Raw genomic sequence first — 27,756 nt, 5'->3', positions numbered from 1 at the left:
AGGTACACCGGCTTAGTTACCCCACAGCATGTGGAATCTTCCCAGACCAGGAATCAAATCTGTGTCCCCTGAATTGGCAGGTGGATTCTTATCCACTGGACCACTAGGAAAGTCCTGTGTATTTTTTTCCTTTAATATTTTAATTTATTTATAATGGGTGTGGGTAGTGGGCTGGGGACAGAGATTGAAAATAACAATCCAAAAACAACAGAGATAGAGGGTGTGGACAGTGTATTCATTCCTATTGTTGATGTAACAAGTTACCACACTGAGTGGCTTACAGTGATGCAAAGGTATTATTTGACAGTTGTGGAGGGCAGAAGTCCTGAAGTCGGTGCTGGCAGGGCTGCAGTTCTTCTGGCGGCTCTGGGGTGTATCCCTGCCCTTGCCTTTCCCAGCTCCTGGAGGCTGCACTCATTGCTCCTTCCTTCATCTTCAGAGCTCTGTCTTCTGCTCACACTTCCCTTCCCTCTGATTTTGACACTCCTGCCCTTTTTTTTCCTTTGGTATGGACCCTTGTGATTACATTGGGCCCACCTGAATAATCAAGCACACTCTTCACATCTCATGATCCTTTATTTATCACAACCAGCAAAATCCCCCCTTTTTTCTGTATGAGATGACATATTCACAGGTCCTGGGGACTAGAATGCATACATCTCTGGGGGCCATTATTCAGCTACCACAATTTTTTTTTTAATTGGAGGATAATTGCTTAACAATGTGGTGTTGGTTTTTGCTGTACAACAACGTGAATCAGCCATAAGTATACATATAGCCCCTCCCTCTCGAATCTCCCTCCCACCCCTCTACCTCACCACACCACACGCCTGCCTTCCCACCCCTCTCGGAAGTCACAGAGCACCAGGCTGAACTCTGTGTGTTATATAGCAGCTTCCAGGGCATGTGAGATCTTCCCAGACCGGGGATTGAACCCACGTTCCCTGCACTGGCCAGGTGGATTCTAAGCCAGCCATCTGCTGTACACGTGGGAGGGTGTGTGTGTCAGTGCTGCTCTCTCAGTTCATCCCACCCTCTCCTTCCCTTGCTGTGTCCACACGTCCATTCTCTACATGTGTCTCCATTCCTGCCCTGCAGATAGGTTCATTAGCACCATTTTTCTAGATTCCATATGAACATGAAGTCGCTCAGTCATGTCCAACTCTTTGCGACCCCATGGAGTGTAGCCTACCAGGCTCCTCCCTCCATGGGATTCTCCAGGCAAGAGTACTGGAGTGGGTTGCCATTTCCTTCTCCAGGGGATCTTCCCGACCCAGGGATCAAACCTGGGTCTCCCGCATTCCAGGCAGAGTCTTTAACCTCTGAGCCACCAGGGAAGGTTCCATATATATGTATTAATATATGATATTTATTTTTCATTTCTGACTCGCTTCACTTGTATAACAGGTGCTAGGTTCATCCACCTCAGTTCAGCTGACTCAAATTTGTTTGGTTTTATGGCTGAGTAATATTCCATCGTATATACATACCATAACTTCTTTATCCTTTCGTCTGTTGATGGACGCCTAGGTTGTTTCCATGTCCTGTCTATTGTAAATAGTGCTGCAGTGAATATTGAGATACAAATTATGGTTTACTCAGAGCATATGCCCAGTAGTGGGGTTGCTGGGTCATACGGTAGTTTTAGTCCTAGTTTTTTAAGGAGCCTCCGTATTGTTCTCCACAGTGTCTGTATTGCATTCCCACCAACAGTGCAGTACATTCTCTGCAGAATTTATTGTTTTGTAGACTTCTTAATGATGGCCATTCTGACTGGTGTGGGGTGATACCTCACTTTAGTTTTGATTTGCATTTCTCTAATACTTAATAAAGTAACATTTAAAAAAATTGATACAACTATACAATGAATATTAAAAAGACAATTTGGATAATTCTTGAATAGAACTGGATAGAGTAAGGATTTTACTTTATAAAAATATTTAAAGTATAGAATACATACTCTAACTCATAATTATCAGTCATCATTTGATTTAAGCTTATTTTTTCCTTTCTTAAAAATTTATTTTTAAATTGCAGGATAATTTTAAGCTTTTTTTAATTATATAAAATATATTCTCTTTATGAAAAATAGCATAAAGCAAAAATCTTTGAATTCCTCTCCACTATCCCTCTTCCTTCTTGGAAATAACTTACTATTTTGGAGGATATAATCCTTCTCTTTTTTGACTTTAAAACTATCTCTCTGTTTTAAAAAGTGTTCCTTTTTTTTTTTTTTTAATACTAATAGTGTCATGCTGATAAATTGTTAACATCCTGCTTTTTTTTTTTTTTACTTTGAAATGTTTAGTCATCAACCAGTTTTATTAAGTACTTTGTATACCAGACAATGCTACAGGTTCCAAAGAAACAGCAGTAAGTCTTGTGCTCATCAAGTTTCTATTCTAGTGTGCCAAATAAATAAGTGAGCAAATACATATTGTGAATAGAATCTGTTTTAAGAAAAATAAAGCAAGATAAGAAAAGAGTGATAGGGGCTACTTCAGTTATGTGGAAAGGGAAAATTTCTTTGTGCAATAACATGAGCAGAGCCCTGAAGCAACACTTCAGTAACAGTAAAAGGAGCTATGCCTTGATACTTAGGTTCTAGACAGGCTGTTCCACTAACTAAACCTGAGTCTTGCCAGTTCTCTTGGCCTCAGATTCCCTCACTATAAAATGATAGAGCTGGACTACATGCCTTCTGATGGCCCCTATTGGCATGGATAGCCTTGGTTCTATTAAATACCAAGAGACCTTTTTGAAACCTTGCTGCTGCTAAGTTGCTCCAGTCGTGTCTGACTCCTAGTGACCCCATAGACGGCAGCCCACCGGGCTCCCCCATCCCTGGGATTCTCCAGGCAAGAACACTGGAGTGGGTTGCCATTTCCTTCTCCAATGCATGAAAGTGAAAGTGAATTCACTCAGTCATGTCCGACTCTTCGCGACCCCATGGGCTACAGCCCACCAGGCTCCTCTGTCCATGGGATTTTCCAGGCAAGAGTACTGGAGTGGGGTGCCATTACCTTCTCCTAACATCCTGCTTTTTGTTTAAAAAACCGAATATGTCTTTGATTATTATTTGTTAATGTTATATAGAGATGTACTTCATTCTTTTAGTATTGTATGATATGGGTATATTGTATATTTAGCCATTCTCCTAACTTTGAATTTAGATATTTTTCCCTCAATATTTCATAATTTCAAACAGAACTGAAATAAGCATTTTCAGTTTATCTTCTTTATGTTTTTATGAGAATGGTCCTTTAGGTTATATTGATAGACGTGAAATTGTTAGGCTATAAGGATTGTGCATTTAAAATTTGGATGATACCATCAAATTTCTTTAGTTTTTTACTTTTTAATGTATTACGAACATTTTTAAAGTTACAGAAAATAGCCTAGCACAGTGAACATCCATATGTCTATCACCAAATTTAGCAGTTATCAAAAATATGTTATACTTCTTATTTTAAAGCAAATTGCATCTCTCATGTCATTTTATCATTACATACTTCAAAGTATATCTCAAAAAAAAAAAAGAGTCCTAGGACTTTCCTGGTGGTCCGTCCAGTGGTTAAGAATCTGCCTTGCAATGCAAGGGATGTGGGTTCAACCCCCAGTGCAGGAAGAACTCACATGCTGTAGAGTAACTAAGCCCAAGCACTGAAACACTGATCCCAAGTGCCACAACTAGAGAGTCTGTGTAAATCCGTTTACCATAGTGAAAGATCCCCAGTGATGCAATGAAAATCCCACGTGCTGCAACTAAGACCCAACGCAGTCCCCCTTTCCCCCAAAATACAGTCCGTTGTAAAGTAGAAATTAATTTCACTTTGTTTTAAGCCTGTGTATTTTCCCACTTGTTAACACTGACCCTCATTCAGCAGCAAATGTATTACTTATACCCTTGAGATTCATTTGAGCCCAATTTGTTAGCTTGTTTTCCTTTCATTTACTTCCCTGGTGGCTCAGACGGTAAAGCATCTGTCTACAATGCGGGAGACCCGGGTTCGATCCCTGGGTTGGGAAGATCCCCTGGTGAAGGAAGTGGCAATCCACTCCAGTGCTATTGCCTGGAAAATCCCATGGACAGAGTAGCCTGGTAGGCTACAGTCCATGGGGTCGCAAAGAGTCGGACACGACTGAGCGACTTCACTTTCACTTTCCTTTCATTTAAGAAGTAAATTTTTTTTGTTTGCACCAATATTGTAAAACTTTTCATCACATTTTCTCATTCTCTTAATGGCTGTTGGAACTAAAATGTAGGTAAAATAAATGATTCAAATGGAATCTCACTTCATTGAAAAGCATAAGCATACTAGTAATCTAGTCGTCTACTTTTTTTATATTCTCTATCTCAAATCTGAATTGTCCAAATGTTTGAATTCAGTATTTAAAGTTATTTTCAGTGACTTGATTTTTGTGACTTTATTGCAGACTTTCGAATCGGCTGTGCAAGAGAACGTCAGCATTAATGGGCAGGCATGGCAGGAAGCTTCAGACGATTGCTTTATGGGTATGTGACTTCACTTTGTCCCTCTGTCATTCATTTCTGAGTTATTTTTGTAGCCATTCCATTCTATTTCCTGCCATGTCACATGGAAGATTCCTTCTAGGATCTTAGTTCCCCAACCAGGGATCAAGCCCATGCCCCCTGTAGTGGAAGCTTGAAGTCCTAACCATTGGACTACCAGGGAATTCCTACCTGTTTTCAATGTCACCTCTTTACTGGCAGAGTTCCTTTACTGGAAGAAAAGAGAAAATTAATCTAGAAGACTATTAAGGTCATACACTGAGGCAAAAAACGTAGTGGTTACCATGATCCTTTACATATGCTATCTGGCATTCCCACAAGATTTTCATCTGATCAGTCTTCAAAAGTAACCTTGTCAATAGCTTATTGGAAAATACCATAGAACTATCGTGAGATGAAGAAGCAGGCCCAGAGAATTCCTATGCTTAATACTTTATAAATCAAATTATATTTTTATAAGTGATCCTTTGAGTAGATAGTGAAATACTCTTAGAAATGTGAAGTTAGACTGTGTAAGTACCATATAAAGAATGAGTTTAATATTTGCAGAAACCTCCTTAAAAAGACAATATTTTGCTGGTCCAGGCAGACTAGATTGCACCCTACCTAATAAAGGTGACATATTTAAAGAAATTGAAGTTTTAATAGAAAGAAAATGGTCAGTGTAGGAAGGAAAAAAATGTAGTAGAAAAAGAATGATCAGCGTGGGAAGAGAGGCAGAATTCTCCAGCAACGTCCAGGAAAAGGGCTGTCCTGACAGGAGGACTGTCAGGCAACCTTATTGGTTGCCACGGTGATAGTGCAGAGATCTGACCAGTGTAGACTGATGTCTCTGCTAGCTGCTAAGATTAACCACTTAAACCTTTGAGCTTATTCCAAGCCCTGTCAAGTAATTCTCTATGGCTATAATTTTTTTTCTCAGCATTAAGATAATTCTTTGCTCAGAAGACTTTACTCTCTACTCCTTGGCATTATTATAATTACCCCTTCAAAGACACCCAGAGTTCACTTTGTGGTTTACATGTTAAAATGGAAAAAACAACATCAGATTTGTCAACTATTATCAGAGTGATTGCCAGTTAGTGGGGAAAGGCAGCATATCAGAATCACCTAGGAGTATTTTCAAACTAGACAGTCTTTACTGAGTGTTTATGTGACTGCTGTTCTGTGAAGTCAGTTTGGAATTGCTGTGTTGTTCGGTCCAGACTGCCTTTAGTGTATGATTCATCAGTTTATAGATCAACATGTGTATTTTCTGACAGGTTGACAGCATGAGTGGATGGCTGAAACCTGGATGTTCTCTGTCCCTTTCCCCCCCTTATAACTCTGAGGGGAAATAGTTGAGAATACTGCAATTTTACCTTCTTTCATGGGCACTTAATAAATGTCAGACACCATACCAAGTTCCAGGAAATAAATGAAAAGATATGATTCTTACCATTTAGGAACTCATCATTAAAGGAAGGAAATAGACAAAAACACATTACTCCTCAGGAAGTGGGAGAAGACATAACAGAGTAGGTTGATATTAAATGCATTTAATAAAAGTATAGACAGAAAGGAGGTTGGAAGGACATTTGAAGCAAAGAAAAAAGCATGTGCAAAGGCACAAAGTGAAAGTCACTCAGTCATGCCCAACTCTTTGCCACCCCATGGACTGTACAGTCCGTGGAATTCTCCAGGCCAGAATACTGGAGTGGGTAGCCTGTCCCTTCTCCAGTGGATCTTCCCGACTCAGGAATCAAACTGGGGTCTCCTGTACTGCAGGTGGAGTCTTTACCAGCTGAGCTATCAGGGAAGCCCTAAGGGCACAAAGGAGTGATATGTTTGGAAAATGTCAGAAGTGAATTGAGATAGATGAGGCCAAGTTGGGACCAAATCACATAAAGCCCAGTAGAGTATGCTGAGAAATATGTACTTTATCCTGTAGATCAGGGGTCCCCAACCTCTGATGATCTGAGGTGAAACTGATGTAATAATAATGTAAGTAAAGTGCACAGTATATGTAATGCCCCTAAACCACCTCCCCATAGTCCCCTCTTAGCTTAAGGGGATGTATCCAGATTGTCCAGTCGATGCCTAAAATCTCAGATAGTACCAAACCCTGTGTATACTATTTAAAAAAAAATTGTATTGAAGTATAGTTTACAATGTTGCTCTTCTTCTGTACAGCAAAGTGACTTAATAATATACATGTATTATATTCTTTTCCATTATGGTTTGTCACAGAATATTGAGTACAGTTCCCAGTGCTAGTAGGCCTTTGTTGTTTATCCATCCTGTATACAATTATGATGAAGTTTAGTTTAGAAATTAAGCTTAATGAGATTAACAACAATAACTAATAATAAAATAGAACAATTATAATAATATTCTATAATGAAAGTTATGTGAACGTGGTCTCTTTCCCTCACTCTCAGAATATCTTACTGTATAAATTTAATGCCTTTTCTGTCTGAACTAAAGACTTACCATGCACTGTGGCTGTAACCTTTGCAGTTTGAGGAATGACAACAAAGCTAACACAAATTTCTTTTTTCTTCTTCACAATTTCATGGATAGAAGATTTATTCTTACCGTAGATCTTAGCAATCTCAGCCTACAATATTTTTCCTTATTAAGTTGCAGACTTCTGCCTTTTCACTTAATGGAAGCGCCTTACAGCTTCTCTTTGCTGTATTTTATTTAAAAAAAAATTCATTTATCATTTTTGGCTGTGTTGGGTCTCCAATGCTCCACGGGTTTTTCTCTGTTAATGGATGTGGCGAGCAGGGGCTACTCTCTAGTTGTGGTGTGTGGGCTTCTCCTTGAGGTGGCTTCCCTTGTTGCAGAGCATGGGCTCAGAGCTCAGGCTTCAGTAGCTGCGGCTCGTGGGCTCTAGAGCACAGGCTCAATTAGCTGTGGGCTTAGTTGCTCTGCAGCGTGTGGGATCTTCCCAGACAAGGGATCGAATCTGTGTCACCTGCGTTGGCCGGCAGATTCTTTACCACTGAGCCACCAGGGAAGCCCTTCTTTGCCCTGTTTAAATTGCCAGCATCACAACTCTTGTGCTTTGGGGCCATTATTAAGTAAAATAGGGTTAGTTGAACACAGACACAGAGATACTGCAACAGTGGATCTGATAACCAAGGTGGCTGCCAAATGACTAATGGGCAGGATAGACTGGACAAAGGGATGGTTCATGTCTTGGGTGGGATGGAGCAGGACAGCCGGAGATTTCATCATGCTACTCAGAATGGCACACAATTTAATACTTAGGAATTGTTTATTTCTGGAATTTTTCATTTAATATTTTCAGACTGTGGTTGACCATGGGTAACCGAAACTGCAGAAAGTGAAACCACAGATAAGGGTGCACTACTGTAACAAGAAAAAGTGTGTGTTTTAGAATCTAACTGCTGACTGTGTCCGGGACAGATTGGAGAAGGGAGAAATTCAAGGGAGAACCTCTCAGACCTTAGGAAGTTATTGCAGTAACACAGCCAAAGACGGTGAAGACCACCCTAAGAAAGAGAAAAGAAAGATGCGTTCAAGAGATGTTCAGAAGATAGAATTAATAGGGTTTGTATCTGATCTAATACATATAATCAATTAGTAAGTTTCACAAGGGCAGAGGCTTTTGTGTTTTGTTCACTGAGATTATTGTGCATATGAGTGAACAAATGAAAGAATGAATATACAAGTGAGACCAACTTTCTCCTTGCCCCTCTACTCTGAGAGGGCTATCCCCCGTGCCCGAATGAAGATCAAAGATCATACATGCTGCAGCTGTGCCCTGGTGTAGCCAAATAAATAAATATATTTTTTAAAAAAGAATTAAAAAGTAAGTTCCTTGAGAGCAGGGAATATATATATTTTTCTCATCACTATATTTTCAGTACTTGGTTTGGCACATAGTATATTGTTGGCCAAAGGTTCCTTTGGTTTTTTAAGTAAAAAATAAGACAGTCTTTCATTTTCATCAAGAACTTCACTGAACAACATATTCACTGTTTTGTTCTACTCCCTTCTGCCATTTTTCAGGCAACTTCATAATTCCATCTTCCCAAAACTTTTTATCTTTTTAAGCAAAGAACTGTTCAGGTTCCTTTTACAGTCTTCCAGGAAACTGAAATTTTTTCCATTAAGAGAATTTTGTAAAGACTGAAATAAATGGACACCTGAAGGTGCAGTGTCTGGTGAATATAGTGGATGAAATCAGGACTTCCCCACCAGGCTGTAACGGTTTTTGTCGGGTCATCAAAGAAGCATGTGGTCTTGTGTTATCTCAATGGAAGATGATGTGTTTTCTGTTGACTGATTCCAGACACTTTTCACCTATTGCTTGGAAGCAGCACTTGTTGGAATGAATTGTTGGGTTTTCTGGAAGGAGCTCATAATAGAGGACTCCCTTTGAGTCCCACTATATATACAACATAACCTTTGGATGAAGACCAACCTTTGGTGTGATTTGTGGTGGTTCATTTCACTTGCCTCATAATCTCTTCTGTTCCACACTATTGTACAATATCCACTTTTCATCTCCTGTCACATTTGCTTTAAAACAGGACATTTTTCATTATGTTTCATTAGAGAATCACATATGGAAATATGCTCAAGAAGGTTTTTTTCGCTTAACTTATGCGGAACCTAAACATCAAGTGATGAACATAACCAAGCTGTGCAAATGATTTTCAGTGCTAGATTTGGATATTTTGAGTATGTTGACTATCTTCTGCATGGTATAATGTTGACTGTTCTCGATTAATGTCTCAATTTGATGGCTCATAACTTCAATTGGTCTACCTACCCATGGAGCATTGTCCCTTTAGAAAACTCCAGCATGAAACTTCACAAACTACTTTTGACATGTTCAGTTGGTCACAGCATCTTCTCTATACACTGCACAAAATTTTCTTTTGTGTTTCAGGTGTGTTTTTATGTTTCTTGAAGTAATAAAGCATAATATGCTGAAAATGTTGCTTTCTTCTTCTATGATCAATATTAAAATGGCTACTCAAAAATTCACCAATTGATAAGCTTTTTTTAAAAATACACACTGATATGACAGCTGTCACAGTACACTCTTAACAAAATTGCTAATGAAATTTAAGACAATTAAGCACTACTAGAGCTAGTTACGGGAAAAAACAAACAAACCTTTTGGCCAACCCAGTACATATTTGTTTAGTTGCTAAGTCGTATCCAACTTTTTATGACCCTATAAACTAGCCGGAGAAGGCAATGGCACCCCACTCCAGTACTCTTGCCTGGAAAATCCCATGGATGGAGGAGCCTGGTAGGCTGCAGTCCATAGGGTTGCTAAGAGTTGGGCACGACTGAGCAACTTTACTTTCACTTTTCACTTTCATGCATTGGAGAAGAAAATGGCAACCCGCTCCAGTGTTCTCGCCTGGAGAATCCCAGGGACAGAGGAGCCTGGTGGGCTGCCGTCTATGGGGTCGCACAGAGTCGGACACGACTGACGTGACTTAGCAGCAGCAGCAGCAGCATAGACTGTAGCCTGCCAGGTTCCTCTGTCCATGGGATTTCCCAGGCAAGAATACTGGAGTGGGTTGCCATTTCCTTCTCCAGGGGATCTTCCTGACCCAGGGATTGAACCCACGTCTCCTGCATTGAGGTGAATTCCTTACCCCTGAGCCAGTGGGGATGCCAGACTAATGACAAATTCTTCCCTGCTTAAATTTATGTCAACAAATTTGGAAAACTCAGCAGTGGCCACAGCACTGGAAAAGATCAGTTTTCATTCCAATCCCAAAGAAAGGCAGTGCCAAAGAATGCTCAAACTACTGCACAATTGCATGCATCTCACACACTAGCAAAGTAATGCTCAAAATTCTCCAAACCAGGCTTCAACAGTACATGAACCATGAACTTCCAGATGTTCAAGCTGGATTCAGAAACAGAGGAACCAGAGATCAAATTGCCAACATCTGTTGGATCATCGAAAAAGCAAGAGAATTCCAGAAAAACATCTATTTCTGCTTTGTTGACTATACCAAAGCCTTTGACTCTGGGGATCACAACAAACTGAAAAATTCTTCAAGAGATGGGAATACCAGACCACCTGACCTGACTCTTGAGAAATCTGTATGCAGGTCAGGAAGCAACAGTTAGAACTGGACAGCAACAGACTGGTTCCAAATCGGAAAAGGAGTACGTCAAGGCTGTATATTGTCACCCTGCATATTTAACTTACATGCAGAGTACATCATAAGAAATGCTGGGCTGGAAGAAGCACAAGCTGGAATCAAGATTGCCAGGAGAAATATCAATAACCTCAGATATGCAGATGACACCACCCTTATGGCAGAAAGTGAAGAAGAACTAAAGAGCCTCTTGATGAAAGTGAAAGAGAAGAGTGAAAAAGTTGGTTGAAACTCCATATTCAGAAAACTAAGATCACGGCATCCGATCCCATCACTTTATGGCAAATAGATGGGGAAACAGTGTCAGACTTTATTTTTTTGGGCTCCAAAATCACTGCAGATGGTGACTGCAGCCATGAAATTAAAAGATGCTTACTCCTTGGAAGAAAAGTTATGACCAACCTAGACAGAATATTAAAAAGCAGAGACATTACTTTGCCCACAAAGGTCTGTCTAGTCAAGGCTATGGTTTTTCCAGTAGTCATGTATGGATGTGAGAGTTGGACTTTAAAGAAAGCTGAGTGCTGAAGAATTGATGCTTTTGAACCGTGGTGTTGGAGAAGACTTGAGAGTCCCTTGGACTGCAAGGAGATCCAACCAGTCCATCCTAAAGGAAATCAGTCTTGAGTATTCATTGGAAGGACTGATGCTGAAGCTGAAACTCCAATACTTTGGCCACCTGATGCAAAGAACTGACTCTTTGGAAAAGAACTTGATGTGCTGAGAAAGATTGAAGGCAGGAGGAGAAGGGGATGACAGAGGATGAGATAGTTGGATGGCATCACCGACTCGATGGACGTGAGTCTGAGTAAACTCTGGGAGTTGGTGATAGACAGGGAGGCCTGGCGTGCTGCGGTCCATGGGGTCACAAAGAGTTGGACACGACTGAGCGACTGATCTAAACTGAACTAAATTTATACATTTCAGTTTTTAGCTTTATCATTAGGTGGCGCTAAGAAACCATTTTCTCTACACAGAAGATTTACCTGGGAGACTTGTTTTTGATAGCTGATTGTGAAATAGTAACAATATTCCTTTCAGACTAGTGATTGAACTTTTAAAATAATGAATTAAAATATAGGGAAGACTGCTCATTTAAATGAATATTCAAAGTAATAATGACTATATCTCATAATGCTCTCAGAAGAAGTAATTTAGTTGGACTTAGTGAATATTTTTTTGATGAATGAAAGGTCATACATGACCTCATTAATCTTTACCTGATACGTATGTTTATGCTGATATATGTCAGCAGTGTCTCAAAATGTTCCCCAGTATGTATTTAACATGTTTCAGACGTCTCCATAATGAAGCTCTCTACTCAGTAAGATAAATAGATCTATTTCTGCCGTAGACTTTGACATAGCAGAACACAGGATGCAAAATCAGTTAAGCCGAGGACATAGCTTTTTAGTATTTTTGTTTAATGTTTGCTACTTTAAACAAATAATTTCCAGCGACTTCCCTGGTGGTCCAGTGATAAGAATGTGGCTTGCAATGCAGGGGACCAGGGTTCCTTCCCTGGTCAGAAACTTAGATCCCACATGCCCTGGGGTAACCAAGCCACAACTGGAGAGCCCCCATGCCATCCAATACAGCCAAATAAATAAGTAAAAATAAAAAATAATTTTCAAAATAAGGTTAATGTATTCCCTGCATTCATTTCATCTGAGGTGCTTAATTTCTGGGCCTCATTCCAGAGACCTCTGTTGAGAATCAAAATTTCTCCCCTTCTCCTTACAAAAGAATGTGTACTATATGACTTCACTTATATAAAATTCTAGGAAATGAAAACTAGAATATAGTGATGACAATTTGGTGAGTGGTTGCCTGGGATAGAGAGCAGTTTGGAAGGAGCTGGAGGGGGACATTACAGGGGAACATAAGGAAACTTTTAGGGTGGTGGTTATGTTCATTATCTTGACTGTGGTGGTGGTTTCAAGGGTATACACATGTCAAAACTTACCAAATTGTGTATTTTAAATATGTGCAGTTCACTGTATGACAGTTTTACCTCAGTATAGCTGTTTTTTAGTTCTGACAAGTTCTCCAGGTGAGTATTCATTCTCCGGGAGTTTGAGAATCAGTACAGTTGACTTTTGAACAACACAGATTTGAACTGCAAGGATCCACTTATATAGGGATTTTTTTTCACCATATATATACTACAGTACTACATGATTTGTAGTTGGTTGAATACACAGATGTGGAAACTATTAAGTTATGTTTGGATTTTTGATGGTGTGAAGGGTTGGTGCCCCTAACTCCCACATTGTTCAAGGGTCTACTGTATTTTAAAACATAGGAAAGCAGCTGATAAGATAGCTTTAGCCAAATCAAAGAAATACTAAAATCAAATGTTAAATGCTTTCAGTATGGTTCTTTCATTATATTATCATCCTTTTTTCCTTATACTTTATCCTGCAGCCATTTAGAACTTTTTCCTAAAGACTCTTGATCTTGCTGATGCTGTTTTCTCTGCTTCATGTGCTTCTCCATATTATTTTTCCCTACCTTTTTTTTATGCAGTTTATTTACACTTATATCAATATTTCAAGATCCAATTCAAATGTTACTTTCTCTTTAAAGTCTCAGATTCCCAAGGCATAGTTACTGTTCAGGTTGTTCTTTGTCCTGCTAGCATTTTATTCACACCTCCATTGCTTTTGTGAAGTTGTTTTGCAGTTATCCGTAGTTTCTTCCAGTGAACCATGTGCTTTTAGAGAACAGGGGTTGCGTTATGTTCATCTTTGTATTTCTCTCTCTCTTTTTTTAAAGTTATTTTTCTGTCTTGTCATTAAAATTTTCTATTACAGGGTTAGTTTTACGTCATTTGTTATTTGATACAGATTTTAAACTTGTATTTATCTTTAATTTCATATTTACTAAGCTTGACATTATAAACTGATATGGCTTCCAGGTACAACTATACTTTTCAGTTTTAATCAATAGTTCTTCAGAATATATTGTTACTATATTGGTTGGAACTGACACATGTAATATTGTTAGATAGTCTCTTATTTAATATGACTTCATGAAAATTTATTTAACATAATCATAACCTTATTAATTTGTCTTAGTTTTTTGCCATAATAGAAAACTCTACATTTTTTTCTTTTTATATTTGCACAGATACTGCATGCTTTAAATTATTCTGTAGATTTTAGCCCACATATATTTTTGTGTGTCTTCTTTAGGCATTAGATTGTTGGATTTTGTTTTAATGCCAATCAGTATGCTGTGCTTTATATTAGAGATTAGTTCATTTGCTTTATACACTTTATTTGATAACTTTCTTCTAATTCCTTTGTCCTGTAAGTTTTTCCTCATTGTGTCTTTTTTTCTTTTTTTTAATCATCTTTGTATTTCTCTGATTTGGGCTTGGATTCCCACAGGGGCTCAATAAGTAATTGACTTTTAAATGAATAGATGAATCAGTCACCAAAGTGAGGCATCCATTAACCTGCCATTTTTGTTTTCCTTAAATTTTGTGTTTTCTAAATTTCGTTTATTTATGTTACATTTTCATATAGAATATAAACTGTTTTAAGGAATTTTTTATATTATTTTTTCACTTGAAATAGATTCTGATATCAAAGTCCTTGAAGACCAGTTTGATGAAATCATAGTTGATTTAGCCACAAAACGTAAGCAGTATCCCAGAAAGATCCTTGAATATGTCATCAAAATCATAAAGGCACAACAAGAGATTCTGGTAAGATGATTTACCTTTAAAATAGTAAATTTTATGTAATGTCTGTTTTACTACAGTAAAAAAGTTAAAGTATAAGATCAAGTGGAGATAAATGATATTTCGGTTTCTTTGTTTTTCATGCCTGAATTACTACTGCTTGTCTATTATAAAACTTACCCTATAAGTCACTCTAGGTTTTCAATACTGTTGATAATAAAGTAGAATTTGAAGATGGACGACTGACAATAACTTAATTCTGAGTCCAGGAAGGAGAAAGAAATTTATTTTTTAAGCCTCTTCCTTCTATTTGTGATTTGTATTTGGCACATTATTTGTATATAGTTACGTATTTTGGGAGACCCTTGTCTTTGCTATGTATTTTGGTGATGAAGATTGAGACTACCTGTTTATAATGCCAAAATTTGCTTTATGAATTTTGTGTAATTTCTTTTGCTCCAAAAATTATGACGAGGCAGAAGGAGGTTTGCTGGAATGGCATTGCCTCTGGAGTGAGACATAAATGTGGCTTTCAGTTTTGCTTAACGGTTTGTCCTTACTTTTTGAAATTAGCATACTCACATATAAATTTTCCAGTTGCTTAGTTTTCAGGAATTGCTTCAGAGAGTGAAGCAGGTACTTTATCTAAAATATTTTACTTATCATTCTATGAGAAAAAATAGTTATAAGCAAAATTTTTCTTTTTCATTTCTTCCATAGAAATGTCAGTTCTCCAAGAAATACCCCACTCCTATCTCTCTCATCTACTTTTAAAGTTTCCTCAGGAAAAACATTCAAAATGTATTTATTTTCCAGTATCTTTCTCCCTATTACTACCCTTTCTTCCTGCTCCCACCCTCCCCATCAAAAAACCTGTAGTCAATATTACATAAAAGAAAGTTTGCTGACCTAGATGGGGTGTTGCTGTGGAAGTTTAAAAATTGATGCAAAAATGAATGGGATGAGGATACTAAAGACAGCTTTAAAACAAACAAACAAAAAACTTTTTTGGCTCCTGCTTCTTTGGGCATGAGAAAGGACATTTTCCACTTCCTTTTTGCCTGAATTATGGATCCTGTTCTTAGAGTTCTGCTACTGCAGTCCCAGTGTATCACAGGCAGGCATTAGTGTGCTGACACTTTTAAAAACAGATTTCTGTGTGAATATGAGTTCGAGTTCTAACCACTTGTCTTAAAATGAACCTTTGAAAACAGTCCGTTAATAGTTTGAAAACTACCTTATACTTTAAGATTCTGTCACTGTGCCTTTAATTTGCTTGTATGCTTATTTATGTTGCTGCTTCTTAGTGTATGCAGTAGGTGGCAGTACTCTAAAAGGTATAATTCAAACTTAATTTGATCTGTTCTTTTCTCCTGCCTTCCCTACAGGATCTAATTTGGACGTTTGTTTTGTTTTGGGGTTTTTTTTTTTTTTTTGGCAAAAGAATTATACTGCTGACTAATATTTGTTTATATTAGCCAAAGAAAATGTTTCTGTAAGTCACCTAGTTGTTCATTTAAATCTGTTTTATTTTATGTTTAGAAGCAGTACCACCCTGTTGTACATCTGTTGGACCTAAAATATGACCCTGATCCAGGTGAGCCAGTATTCATTTGTGGTAAAAATGAAGCATGAGCTTGTAACTTTAGGAGTTCCTGATACTCCTTTAAAGGATTTAACATCAGGGGTATCTTCCCTTTGATGCTCTAACTCACTCCCAGTCATAAGTGTTTAGGTCTTTTTCTCACTTAGGTTTATGAGAACTAGCTCTAAACCTACCATCTCAGAATTCCTAGGGTCAGGACCCAGGAATCTGGACTTCCGTTAAGCAGTCTCCTAACCTAGAGTATTACACCTTCTCCATCCACCTTCTCCTATAATAGCCTCCCGTCTTTAATACTATTATATTATCCATTCTTTGCATTACAGCCAAAGTGACTATTAAAGCACTCATAGTATCTTTTCTTCTTGTGATAACCATCATTGGTTTTTCATCATTTACAGAATAAAATCCAATAAAAATATAATATTGAACTTAAGAGATATGTACACTTGTTACACCTTTGAATTCAGTTCTGTTTTCCACTTAGGTGCATCTTGTAAAACACAAAGAAATAAAAAGAATATAAACTTTGTAAATCCAGCAACAGAACTAACATTGCTAAAAATGTGGATCATGCGTATTTTTAAATAACTCTATTCTTACCTTGAAAAATGTGTAACAATTTTCCTAAGAGACATTTTGGAATTTGCCTTTGGCTCTCTAAAGTACCAATTTTGAAGTCTTTGTAAAACAGTTAAGATCTTGATTTATTTGTATGGGACTTCTATACTTATGGCTTTGAATACCTCACCCTTGTTGAATTCTGATTTACCTTCTAACATGTCCCCTGCCCTTTCAAAGTGTCCCAAGCCAATGGGATAAACGGAGAGGGGGAAGCAAATGCAGGCTGAAGTTGGCTAAAATTATCACAGCCACTGTGTTTGACAATAAACATTAACCTAGTAACACTTACTTTGTTATCGGTTTGGTTTGGTTCAGTTCATTCACTCAGTTGTGTCTGAATCTTTGCGACCCCATGGACTGCAGCATGCCAGGCTTCCCTGTCCATTACCAATTCCCAGAGCTTGCTTAAACTTAGGTCCATCGAGTCGGTGATGCCATCCAACCATCTCATTCTCTGTCGTCCCCATCTCCTCCTGCCTTCAGTCTTTCCCAGCATCAGGGTCTTTTCCAATGAGTCAGTTCTTCGCATCAGGTGGCCAGAGTTTTGGAGCTTCAGCTTCAGCATCAGTCTGTCCAGTGAATATTCAGGACTGATTTCCTTTAGGATGGACTGGTTGGATCTCCTTGCAGTCCAAGGGATTCTCAAGAATCTTCTCCAGTACCACAGTTCAAGAGCATCAGTTCTTCAGTGCTCAGCTTTCTTTATGGTCCATATCTCACATGCAGTCATAACTACTGGAAAAACCATAGCTTTGACTAGATGGACCTTTGTCGGTAAAGTAATGTCTCTGCTTTTTAATATGCTGTCTAGGTTGGCCATAACTTTCCTTCCAAGGAGCAAGCATCTTTTAATTTCATGGCCGCAGTCACCATCTGCAGTGATTTTGGAGCCCCCCAAAATAAAGTATCACTGTTTCCCCATTTATCTGCCAAGAAGTGATAGGACCAGATGCCATGATCTTAAGTTTTCTGAATGTTGAGCTTTAAGCCAACTTTTTCACCTCTTTCACTTTCATCAAGAGGCTCTTTAGTGCTTCACTTTCTGCCATAATTGTGGTATCATCTGCATATCTGAGGTTATTGATATTTCTCCTGGCAGTCTTGATTCCAGCTTGTGCTTTATCCAGCCCAGCATTTCTCATGATGTATTCTGCATATAAGTTACATAAGCAGGGTGACAATATACAGCCTTGATGTACTCCTTTTCCTATTAGGAACCAGTCTGTTGTTCCATGTCCAGTTCTAACTGTTGCTTCCTGACCTGCATACAGGTTCCTTAAGAGGCAGGTCAGGTGGTCTGGTATTCCCATCTCTTTCAGAAATTTCCAGTTTATTGTGATCCACACAGTAAAAGGCTTTGGCATAGTCAAAAAAGCAGAAATGGATGTTTTTCTGGAACTCTCTTGCTTTTTCAATGATCCAAAGGATGTTGGCAATTTGATTTCTGGTTCCTCTGCCTTTTCTAAATATCTGATGTCACACACCTTCAAATAGACAATTACTGTAACTGCTTGATATGTCTAATCTTAGATCTTTATCAATACATTTGTATGTGGGCAGATAGACATAGGGAGTTTTGAGTTGTTAATATATATACAATATATTTTATTCTGTGATTTTTTTTTTTTCATTCAACTATGTAGCATATGGTTCATCTCTGTGCTTCTTACTGGTAATTTTTTTATGCTTTTGTACACATACACACAATTTTATTTAAATAGAGTATACACTTTTTTTTTTTTTTTTTTGGTTTTGGGTAGGGGGGATTTTTTAATTTGTTTTGCTTGCTTCCTCTTCTCATCTTCCACTCACAACTCCATGTATAATTTGTCTGAGGACTCTCATCTTCTAGAAAATCTTTAACTTAATCTTTTAACTTTGCTTTATCATTTCTTCTGTTTTTGTACTATTCTTGTTTTATTTCATGATGTATTTTTCATCTGTAATGTCTGTTATGATTTCCTTTACTATTGCATGCATGCTAAATTGCTTCAGTTGTTTCTGACTTTTTGTGACTCTCTGGACTGTAGCTTACCAGGCTCCTCTGTCCATGAAATTCTCCAGGCAAGAATACTGGAGTGGGTTGTCATGCTCTCCTCCAGGAGATCTTCCTGACCCAGGGATCGGAACCATGTCTCTTAAGTTTCCTGCATTGGCAGGTGGGTTCTTTACTAGTAGCACCTGGGAAGCCTTTCTTTAGCTATTGGAGGATCCTAAACCTTTAGGCAATGCCAAAGAATGCTCAAACTACCGCACAACTGCACTCATCTCACATACTAGTAAAGTAATGCTCAAAATTCTCCAAGCCAGGCTTCAGCAATATGTGAACTGTGAACTTCCAGATGTTCAAGCTGGTTTTAGAAAAGGCAGAGGAACCAGAGATCAAATTGCCAACATCCATTAGATCATGGAAAAAGCAAGAGAGTTCCAGAAAAACATCTATTTCTGCTTTATTGACTATGCTAAAGCCTTTGACTGTGTGGATCACAACAAACTGTGGAAAATTCTGAAAGAGATGGGAATACCAGAGCACCTGACCTGCCTCTTGAGAAACCTATATGCATGTCAGGAAGCAACAGTTAGAACTGGACATGGAACAACAGACTGGTTCCAAACAGGAAAAGGAGTATATCAAGGCTGTATATTGTCACCCTGCTTATTTAACTTATATGCAGAGTACATCATGAGAAACGCTGGGCTGGAAGAAGCACAAGCTGGAATCAAGATTGCCGGGAGAAATATCAATAACCTCAGATATGCAGATGACACCACCCTTATGGCAGAAAATGAAAAGGAACTAAAGAGCCTCTTGATGAAAGTGAAAGAAGAAAGTGCAAAAGTTGGCTTAAAGCTCAACATTCAGAAAACGAAGATCATGGTATCTGGTCCCATCACTTCATGGCAAATAGATGGGGAAACAGTGTCAGACTTTTTTTGTGGGGGGGCTCCAAAATCACTGCAGGTGGTGATTGCAGCCATGAAGTTAAAAGACGCTTACTCCTTGGAAGGAAAGTTATGACCAACCTAGATAGCATATTCAAAAGCAGAGATACTACTTTGCCAACAAAGGTCCGTCTAGTCAAGGCTATGGTTTTTCCAGTGGTCATGTATGGATGTGAGAGTTGGACTATGAAGAATGCTGAGCGCCGAAGAATTGACGCTTTTGAACTGTGGTGTTGGAGAAGACTCTTGAGAGTACCTTGGACTGCAAGGAGATCCAACCAGTCCCTCCTAAAGGAGACAAGTCCTGGGTGTTCATTGGAAGAACTGATGCTGAGGCTGGAACTCCAATACTTTGGCCACCTCATGTGAAGAGTTGACTCATTGGAAAAGACCCTGATGCTGGGAGGGATTGGGGGCAGGAGGAAAAGGGGACGACAGAGGATGAGATGGCTGGATGGCATCACCGACTCGATGCACATGAGTTTGAGTGAACTCCAGGAGTTGGTGATGGACAGGGAGGCCTGGCATGCTGCGATTCATGGGGTCACAAAGAGCTGGACATGACTGAACTGAACTGAAACCTTAAAATCATTTTCAGATTGCTCTATTTTTATTTTATCTGCAGCAAATTCCTCTCCTTGACATTGGTTATATTGGCTGTCTTTCATGGTTGTGATTTCTTCATATATTTAAGAATTTTGCTTAGCAAGTGTTTCTTGACCAAGTTTTTCATGTGCTTACTTTCTTATTGCTGCTTTCCCCTCTTCCTGTCTAGTAGTTTTGTGGTTGCCTTCTGTCTGGCCCTTGAACAGTCCCAGGCAAGAACCACATCTTAAATTGACACTGGGAGGGCCCCTGTTCCACTGTAATATTGGTGATAGTGGATCTAGTCACTAAGTCAGCAGGCAGCTTAATATAGGCCCTGGCTTTGAGGCATTTTCTCCCATCATCTAGTGTAGCTTTAAGTATGCTACAGCTCAGTAGCTCAGTTTGGTTTTTTTTTCCCCCAGCCTCCTTTTCAGGGTAGGAAAACTCCATTTGAACCCTTGGTTTCATGTATGAGGCCAGCTCTCCCCATTCCCTGCCCCTCTGGTGCATGTTGATACCGTTTTATCTTGTGGGGAGCAAATTCCTGGTTATTTACTGCCTACCTTCCGTCTGCCCTCCAGTGGATCTGTAGCTTTAGCCTGACTTAACAGCTTTTTCTCGTCTACTTTTTTCTGGTTCATAGAAATTTACTTTGTACATGCTTTGAATTTGTCTTTAAAAATTTTCTGTATTTATCCAGTGGTACTTTGGACAAAAGTGGGGAGTTTATGAACTTCCAAGACCAGCTTGACTAGAAATTTAGGATACTCTTAAAAACACAAATCAACTTTCATTCCTCTCTGCTTAAAATCCTAAAGTCTTCCAATTTTAAAGAATACATTATAGACTTCGACCTTCTCACCATTCCTTTATGTGACCTGGCCCTTCCAGATTCATTTCAAAAGCTTTCCTTTTTGTTCTGGCCCTCTGTAGACCCTCTCTTTCAGCAAAGTGGTTCAGCTGCGTGTGGGTGTGTATTTGTTTTTTAGTTTCTTTTCCATTGTAGATTATTACAAGATATTGAGTAGAGTTCCCTATGCTATTAATATATAGTAAGTAGGTCCTTGTTGGTTATCCATTTTATATACAGTAGTGTGTATATTTTAATCTCAGACTCCTGATTTACCCCTCTTATACTTGGGTAACCATAAATTTGTTTCCTATGGCTGTGAGTCTGTTTCTCTTTTGTCAGTAAGTTCATTTATATCATTTTTTTAAGATTCCGCATACAAGCAATATTGTACGATATTTGTCTTTGTCTAACTTCACTTAGTATGATAATCTCTAGGTCCATCAGTGTTGCTGCAAATGGCATCTCATTCTTTGTTGTGTTTGAGAAGTATTCCATTGTGTGTATGTACCACATCATCTTTGTTGACTCATTTGTCAGTAAACACCTAGTTTGTTTCCATGTTTTGACTGGCTGTTGTAAATAGTCCTGCTGTGAACATAGTGTTGGCTATATGTCTTTTCGAATTACAGTTTTCTCCAGATAAATGCCCAGGAGTGGAATTGCTGAGAGATCTGTTTTTAGTTTTTAAAAGAATTGCTGTGAAAGTTGCTCAGTCGTGTCCAACTCTTTACAACCTCATGAGTATACAGTCCATGGAATTCTCCAGGCCAGAATACTGGAGTGGGTAGCCTTTCCCTTCTCCAGGGGATCTTCCCAACCCAGGGATCGAACCCAGGTCTCCCTCATTGCAGGTGTATTCATGGCAACCTGAGCCACAAGGGAAGCCTAAGAATACTGGAGTGGGTATCCTATCCCTTCTCCAGAGGATCTTCCCGACCCAGGAATCAAACCAGAGTCTCCTGCACTGCAGGCGGATTCTTTACCAACTGAGCTATCAGGGACTCCCCAAGGAATTGCCATACCATTCTCCATAGTGGGTGCACCAGTTTACATTCCCATTAGTAGTGTAGAAGGGTTCCCTTTTCTCCACCCCTTCTCCAAGGTTTATCATTTGTAGCCTTTTTGATGATGGCCATTCTGACTGGTATGAGGTAATACCTTATAGTAGTTTTGATTTGCATTTCTCGAATAATTAGCAGTGTTAAGCATCTTTTCATGTGCCTGGTGGCCTTCTGTATGTCTTCTTTGGAGGAATATCTATTTAGGTATTCTGCCCATTTATTTATTTATTGAGCTATATGAGCTGATGGTGTATTTTGGAAATTAATCCTGTCAGTCACATAGTTTGCAAGTATTTTTTCCTCAGGTTGTCTTTTTGTTTTGCTGATGGTCTCCTTTGCTGTGCAAAAGCTTTTAAGTTTAATTACGTCCCATTTGTTTATTTTTGTTTTTGTTTCCATCACTCTAGGAGACAAATCCAAAAAAAATACTGCTGTGGTTTATGTCAGAGTGTTCTGCCTGTTTTTCTCTGGGAGTTTCATAGTATCCAGTCTTACATTTAGATTTTTAATCCATTTTAGCAAAGTTTGCTTTTGTATATGGTGTTAGACAATGTTCTAATTTAATTCTTTTACATGTAGAGCTGTCCAGTTTTCCCAGCACTACTTGTTGAAGAGACTGTCTTTTATTCAGTGTGTATTTTTGCCTCCTTTGTCATAGATAAAATGATCATAAGTGCATGAGTTTACTTCCCCCAGTCACTTCTAAGGTTGACATCTTCTCAGTTTTTCTTATTTAAATGCTACCTCCGCAGAGAGATCTTTCCTACTCATCCTGGTAAAAGTAATCTCTCCCCAGTTCTCTGTCATAATACTTGTTTATTTCCATAATATCATTTGTTATGACATGTGCTTGTTTGTTTCTTTATGGTTTCTCACAAAACTGAAAGCTTCATGAGTTTTTTACTTTGCATTTTTGTTTGCATTATATGAAACCAGCATATAGCATCATGCTCAGTAAATGCTTACCACATGACTATTATTCACCCATGCATTCAGCATATTTATTGAATGTCTGCGGTATGCCAGAACTATTCTCACTGTGGAGGATGTAATGGTGAACGATACAGACAGGGTCCTTGCTCTGTGGAGCTTATGTTCTAGTGGGAGAAGGAAAGTAGCAACAAATAGAAAAATAAATAACATCAGTGCTAGGGTGATGTGTTTAGGTGATGGGAAACACTTTTCTGAGGAAGTAGCAAGAAGGACTTTATCTTGTGACAATCAAGAGGAAGAACTTTTCAGTTAGAAGAGCTAGAACAAGGTTCCTAAGAATGAGCTTGAGTATTCATAGAACAAGAGACTACTGAGCTGTAGTGGAAGGAATAGAGGGGAAGAGGATTACAGGAGAAGGTTAGAGTCTTGACTGAGACCAGGTAACACAAGCTAGGAGTTTGAAAATATGTGGTACCTTAAGACAGATGCAGTTCTTGAGTACTGAAGGAGCTGGTGAGGTGCAGGTGTGAGTAGATGCCAAGGATCCTAGCACATGTGTTAAACAGATGAGTTAAAAGTGTGGCAAAGTGTTATCTTCCAGAAAGTCATAAGCCACTCCTTAGTTTTTGGTTTCCTTTTCACCAGGGATGCTACTTTTTAACTCATGGTTCTTATTCATGCCTTTAGTTACCCTTTTTAGAAACTAGTATAAGCCAAACATCCTATATTATGCATGCTTGCTCATACATGTTCATAAAATACAGTGGAAATGGAAAGGAAACACTCAGTTAATGCTTTTTTTTTTTCTTGCTGAATTTCTGAATTTGTGCAGGCTTTTGGAATTTCATGTTTCCTAGTTTAGTCAGTGCAATGACCTAAAAGCAAAACAAGGTTGATTACTCAATCTTTCATTTCCACTTTTTCATTTCCCTGTGTTTTAGAAAGCAAGTGACTAGGGAAGGCAGTGTACTCAAGGGTGCCTAACTTCCACATTTTTAAGAGCTAACTTTTATATATATATCTTTGCAGCAGTCTTCTAATTAACTACCTACCAATAGGATGAGTTTTCATTTGTTATTAATAACTTTTGTGATCCTATTCGTGAAACTAATCATTCTTTCCATATCATCAACTTTTAAAAAAAGTTATTTGAAATTAATTGACAAGGCTCCCTTTTTATTATTTCCTGTCCTTCACTAAACATGTAGTGATGACAAAGATCTATTTTAAGCTTCTCTGTAGTAGACTTTATGATAGTTCTTTTGCTGACCCTACAGGCAAAGGACTTAGAGACAGTTCCTCTTTTTTCGTAATAATGACAGCTTGCTTAAGCCATTGTTAGAATATTTACAGGTAGTCACCCACTTACAAATGGTTACATTTCAGACATTTATACTTAATCTGAACTTTGAAATTTGAACTGTATTTCTCCCCTGAAAAAATGTGCAAATGGTATTATAAATAAATAACTTTCTGGCTACCCTTTAAAGACCTATGTAAACCTACATGTGTTCGGTCACTCAGCTGTGTCCGACTCTTTGCGACCCTATGGACTCTAGCCCACCAGGGCCCTCTGTCCATGGGATTCTCCAGGCAAGAATACTGGAGTGGGTTGCCATGCCCTCCTCCGAGGAATCTTCCCAACCCAGGGATTGAACCTGTGTCTCCTGCATTGCAGAATTCTTTACCACTAAGCCACTAGGGAAGCCCCATGTAACATATAGTGTAGCTGAAATACTACACATTTATGATGAAAAATATTAGGAGAATCACACTTCAGATGCACATTAGTTCTACTGCGTGACATATACATAGAATTTGGAGGTAATCATTTGGGTTCAGTGATACCTTTGTTTGTGGTGAGACAATGAATAATGGTGCCATGAAGGTGTTCCCATTAGGTGATGGAGAGAGCCGTTGAGAATGCTTCTGCAGGAAGCCCATCCATCTCCTGCATGGCAGGGACCAGGCGTCTGGACGTGAGACATTCCTAAGTCCGATGTTTGTTTATCAGGAGTACCTGTAAGCTCTTACTAGTTACAGCAAGTGGAACATTCATTTAAAATAATCTTAAGTGAGGAATTGAAAAGTTTGTGTATTTTGAATTCCTGAGTAGATGTTAATGCTGGTGAATGCTTTTCCGATACATTTACAGACGACGTATTTCATTTTTAGTGATCATATTTGTGTGTTTATTTTTCCCCCCTTTTTGGGTTTTTTAAAATGTTTGTGTGTTTAGTTTTATTCCTAAAATTATTGATGCTCCTTAGTTTTCAAAGATGGAATTTCATTTACTTAACTAAAAACAAAACAGTACTTAAATGTTAATAGTTGAAACAAATTTAACTCTAGACTTTTTAAAATTCTTTGCTAGGCATAATTTATTTTCATTTTTATCTTAAGAGGTTTTTATTGTAGCAAAATTTTTGACCGTTTGTTAACTTATAACTTATAACTCATATATTCATATGAGTATAGTATAATTCCTGGCAAAGTGGTAGTTTGAAAAGTTACGTATAGAATATAGAAGAGTGTGTGCTGTGAGTTTCTAACTCTATTTAGTGTTTATTCAGTTATTCGTTTAGTTCATATACATTTCTCAGCTCTCACATCTTCTTTTTTCCCATCTGAAAAAAAAAAGAGGTTGATGAAACCTGCTTCCATCACAGAGTTGCTAAAGTTAATACTTAGGATTGATTGGCATTGTATGACAGCCCATAATACTACAGAAATGCACTATCAGAAGAACACGTGTAGGGAAAACTTCCTTTCCTTTTGTTTCTTTTACCTGAACTCTCCTTTTCATAGCCAAGTTTGTCAAAAGAATAATCTACACCCATCAGCTTCACTTTCATTTTTGTCAAAAATCATCAGTAGTATTAAGCATTGATATTGTTATGACTATGTAAATGTTCTTCAGTATGAGTCAGGTAATCATACGATGAATGTATTTTCTTTCTTGAACATCTTACTACCCCCCGCTTTGGAATGCTTTATTTTTCTGTTCGCTTTGTTTGCTGATGTGTCTTTCACTGATTCTTTCCCAAACACTTCAATAGAACGGTAAAATTCCTCTCAATATAGTAAACACTTCCATCAAATCCACTTAAGAAAAAAAAAATAAATAAATAAAACCCTTTCCTTTTTTCTTGGAGGTTTTCCTCTGGGAGCCTTTTGTCTTCCTGTTCAAATCTGGACTGTTTGCTATTTAGACCTGCTGAAGAGCTTTCATTCCATCTGTTTCTTTCCTCATCATCCTGGGAATTTCCTTTACTTCTGTTTTGGATCATGTTTCCTGGTTCCTGTGTTTTCTTCTTTCTTGATTTATTCTCTTGTTTTGGTATAGCACATCCTCTACCACCCACCTCCTATTTCCACTCACCCCCAGCCACCCAGTATGAAATCTTCTTAGTCTATAACATATGTTATAACATAGCTCTTACAACATCTATGAAGTTTTTACTCGCCTTTCAATTCCCTTGTTGCATTGACCTCACCTTTGTGCCTCCATGGCAAACTTTGTCATAGCCTTCATCCATCATACTTTTCAAGCACCTACTCTACAAGTCAGACACTGTGTTCAGCAGGAGGGAGTCCAAGACTAAGAGAATAAGGTTCTTGTTCCCAAGAAAATTCTGAAAAATAGGAACACTATGGTTCTCACTGCGGGGGCCGTACTGCCCCCTAGCGGTCCTTTGAAAAATAGGGGGAAATTTTTACTTACAGCACTAATGGGAGGGCATAGCTGGCATTTTATAGTCAGGGGCCGAGAATACTAAACGCAGTTAAGTCCAGCACCAAACATTCATGTATGAAAATCTGTTTGTAGTTATCCAAGCCTGGGACCTAACTCCATTTTACATGCAATCCCAAACTACTTGGCACTTTTTACATTGTTATTGCTTGTGCAACAGATGGAAAACAGCTATTGTCCATCAGTGTGTGTTTGCAGAAGAAAATTTTTGTTAAGTTACATGTGTTACTACGTGCTGAGTGACTGAACTGAATACAACTTTCTAGAGTAAATGTTGAAAAAGATTTTGTTCAATATTATGTGTATGTTTGTATATATTGAACTATAATATACAGTGCACAGCTTGATGAACTTGTACACATATATACATATTAAAGTATGTAACTGCTGCTTGGATCTAGATACTGTCTGCAGAGTTGGGAAACATAGGATAAACCTATTTTTATGGTTTTTAAAATATATTTATTTTTAAAAATTTATTCATTTTTTAATTGAAGGATAATTGCTTACAGAATTTTGTCATTTTCTGTCAAACCTCAACCTGAATCAGCCATCAGTATATATATATATATCCCCTCCCTCTTGAACCTCCCTCCCATCTCCCTCCCCATTCCACCCCTCTAGGTTGATACAGAGCCCCTGTTTGAGTTTCCTGAGACATATAGCAAATTTCCACTGACTATCTATTTACATATGGTTATGTAAGTTTCCATGTTACTTTCTCTGTACCTCTCACCCTTTCCTCCCCTCTCCCCATGTACATAAGTCTATTCTCTGTCTGTTTCTCCACTGCTGCCCTGCAGATAAATTCTTCAGTAGTATCATTTTTCTAGATTCCATATGTATACATTAATATGCGATATTTATCTTTCTCTTTCTGACTTATTTACTCTGTATAATAGGCTCTAGGTTCATCCATCTCATTAGAATTGACTCTAATGTGTTCTTTTTTATGGCTGAGTAATATTCCATTGTGTATATGTACCACAACTTCTTTAACATAGGATAAACCTATTTTTAAAT

General features: G+C 38.3%; 1 protein-coding gene across 4 annotated transcripts in view; it reads left to right on the top strand.

Moving 5' to 3' along the window:
* Positions 1 to 27,756, top strand: part of NSL1 (NSL1 component of MIS12 kinetochore complex) — a 70,098-nt gene that overhangs the window by 2,756 nt on the left and 39,586 nt on the right. For all 4 annotated transcript variants that reach the window (XM_025285444.3, XM_025285443.2, XM_006054049.3 and 1 more), the window contains exons 2-4: positions 4,438 to 4,516; positions 14,268 to 14,398; positions 15,917 to 15,971. In XM_025285444.3, the coding sequence (XP_025141229.2) occupies positions 4,438 to 4,516; positions 14,268 to 14,398; positions 15,917 to 15,971 (265 nt within the window). The remainder of the gene's footprint in view (positions 1 to 4,437; positions 4,517 to 14,267; positions 14,399 to 15,916; positions 15,972 to 27,756) is intronic.

The sequence above is a fragment of the Bubalus bubalis genome, chromosome 5 (genome assembly GCF_019923935.1).
Source record: "Bubalus bubalis isolate 160015118507 breed Murrah chromosome 5, NDDB_SH_1, whole genome shotgun sequence".
NCBI classification, from domain to species: Eukaryota; Metazoa; Chordata; class Mammalia; order Artiodactyla; family Bovidae; genus Bubalus; species Bubalus bubalis.
The sequence above is the reverse complement of the archived record's forward strand: the minus strand, read 5'-3'. Positions and strand labels throughout refer to the sequence as shown.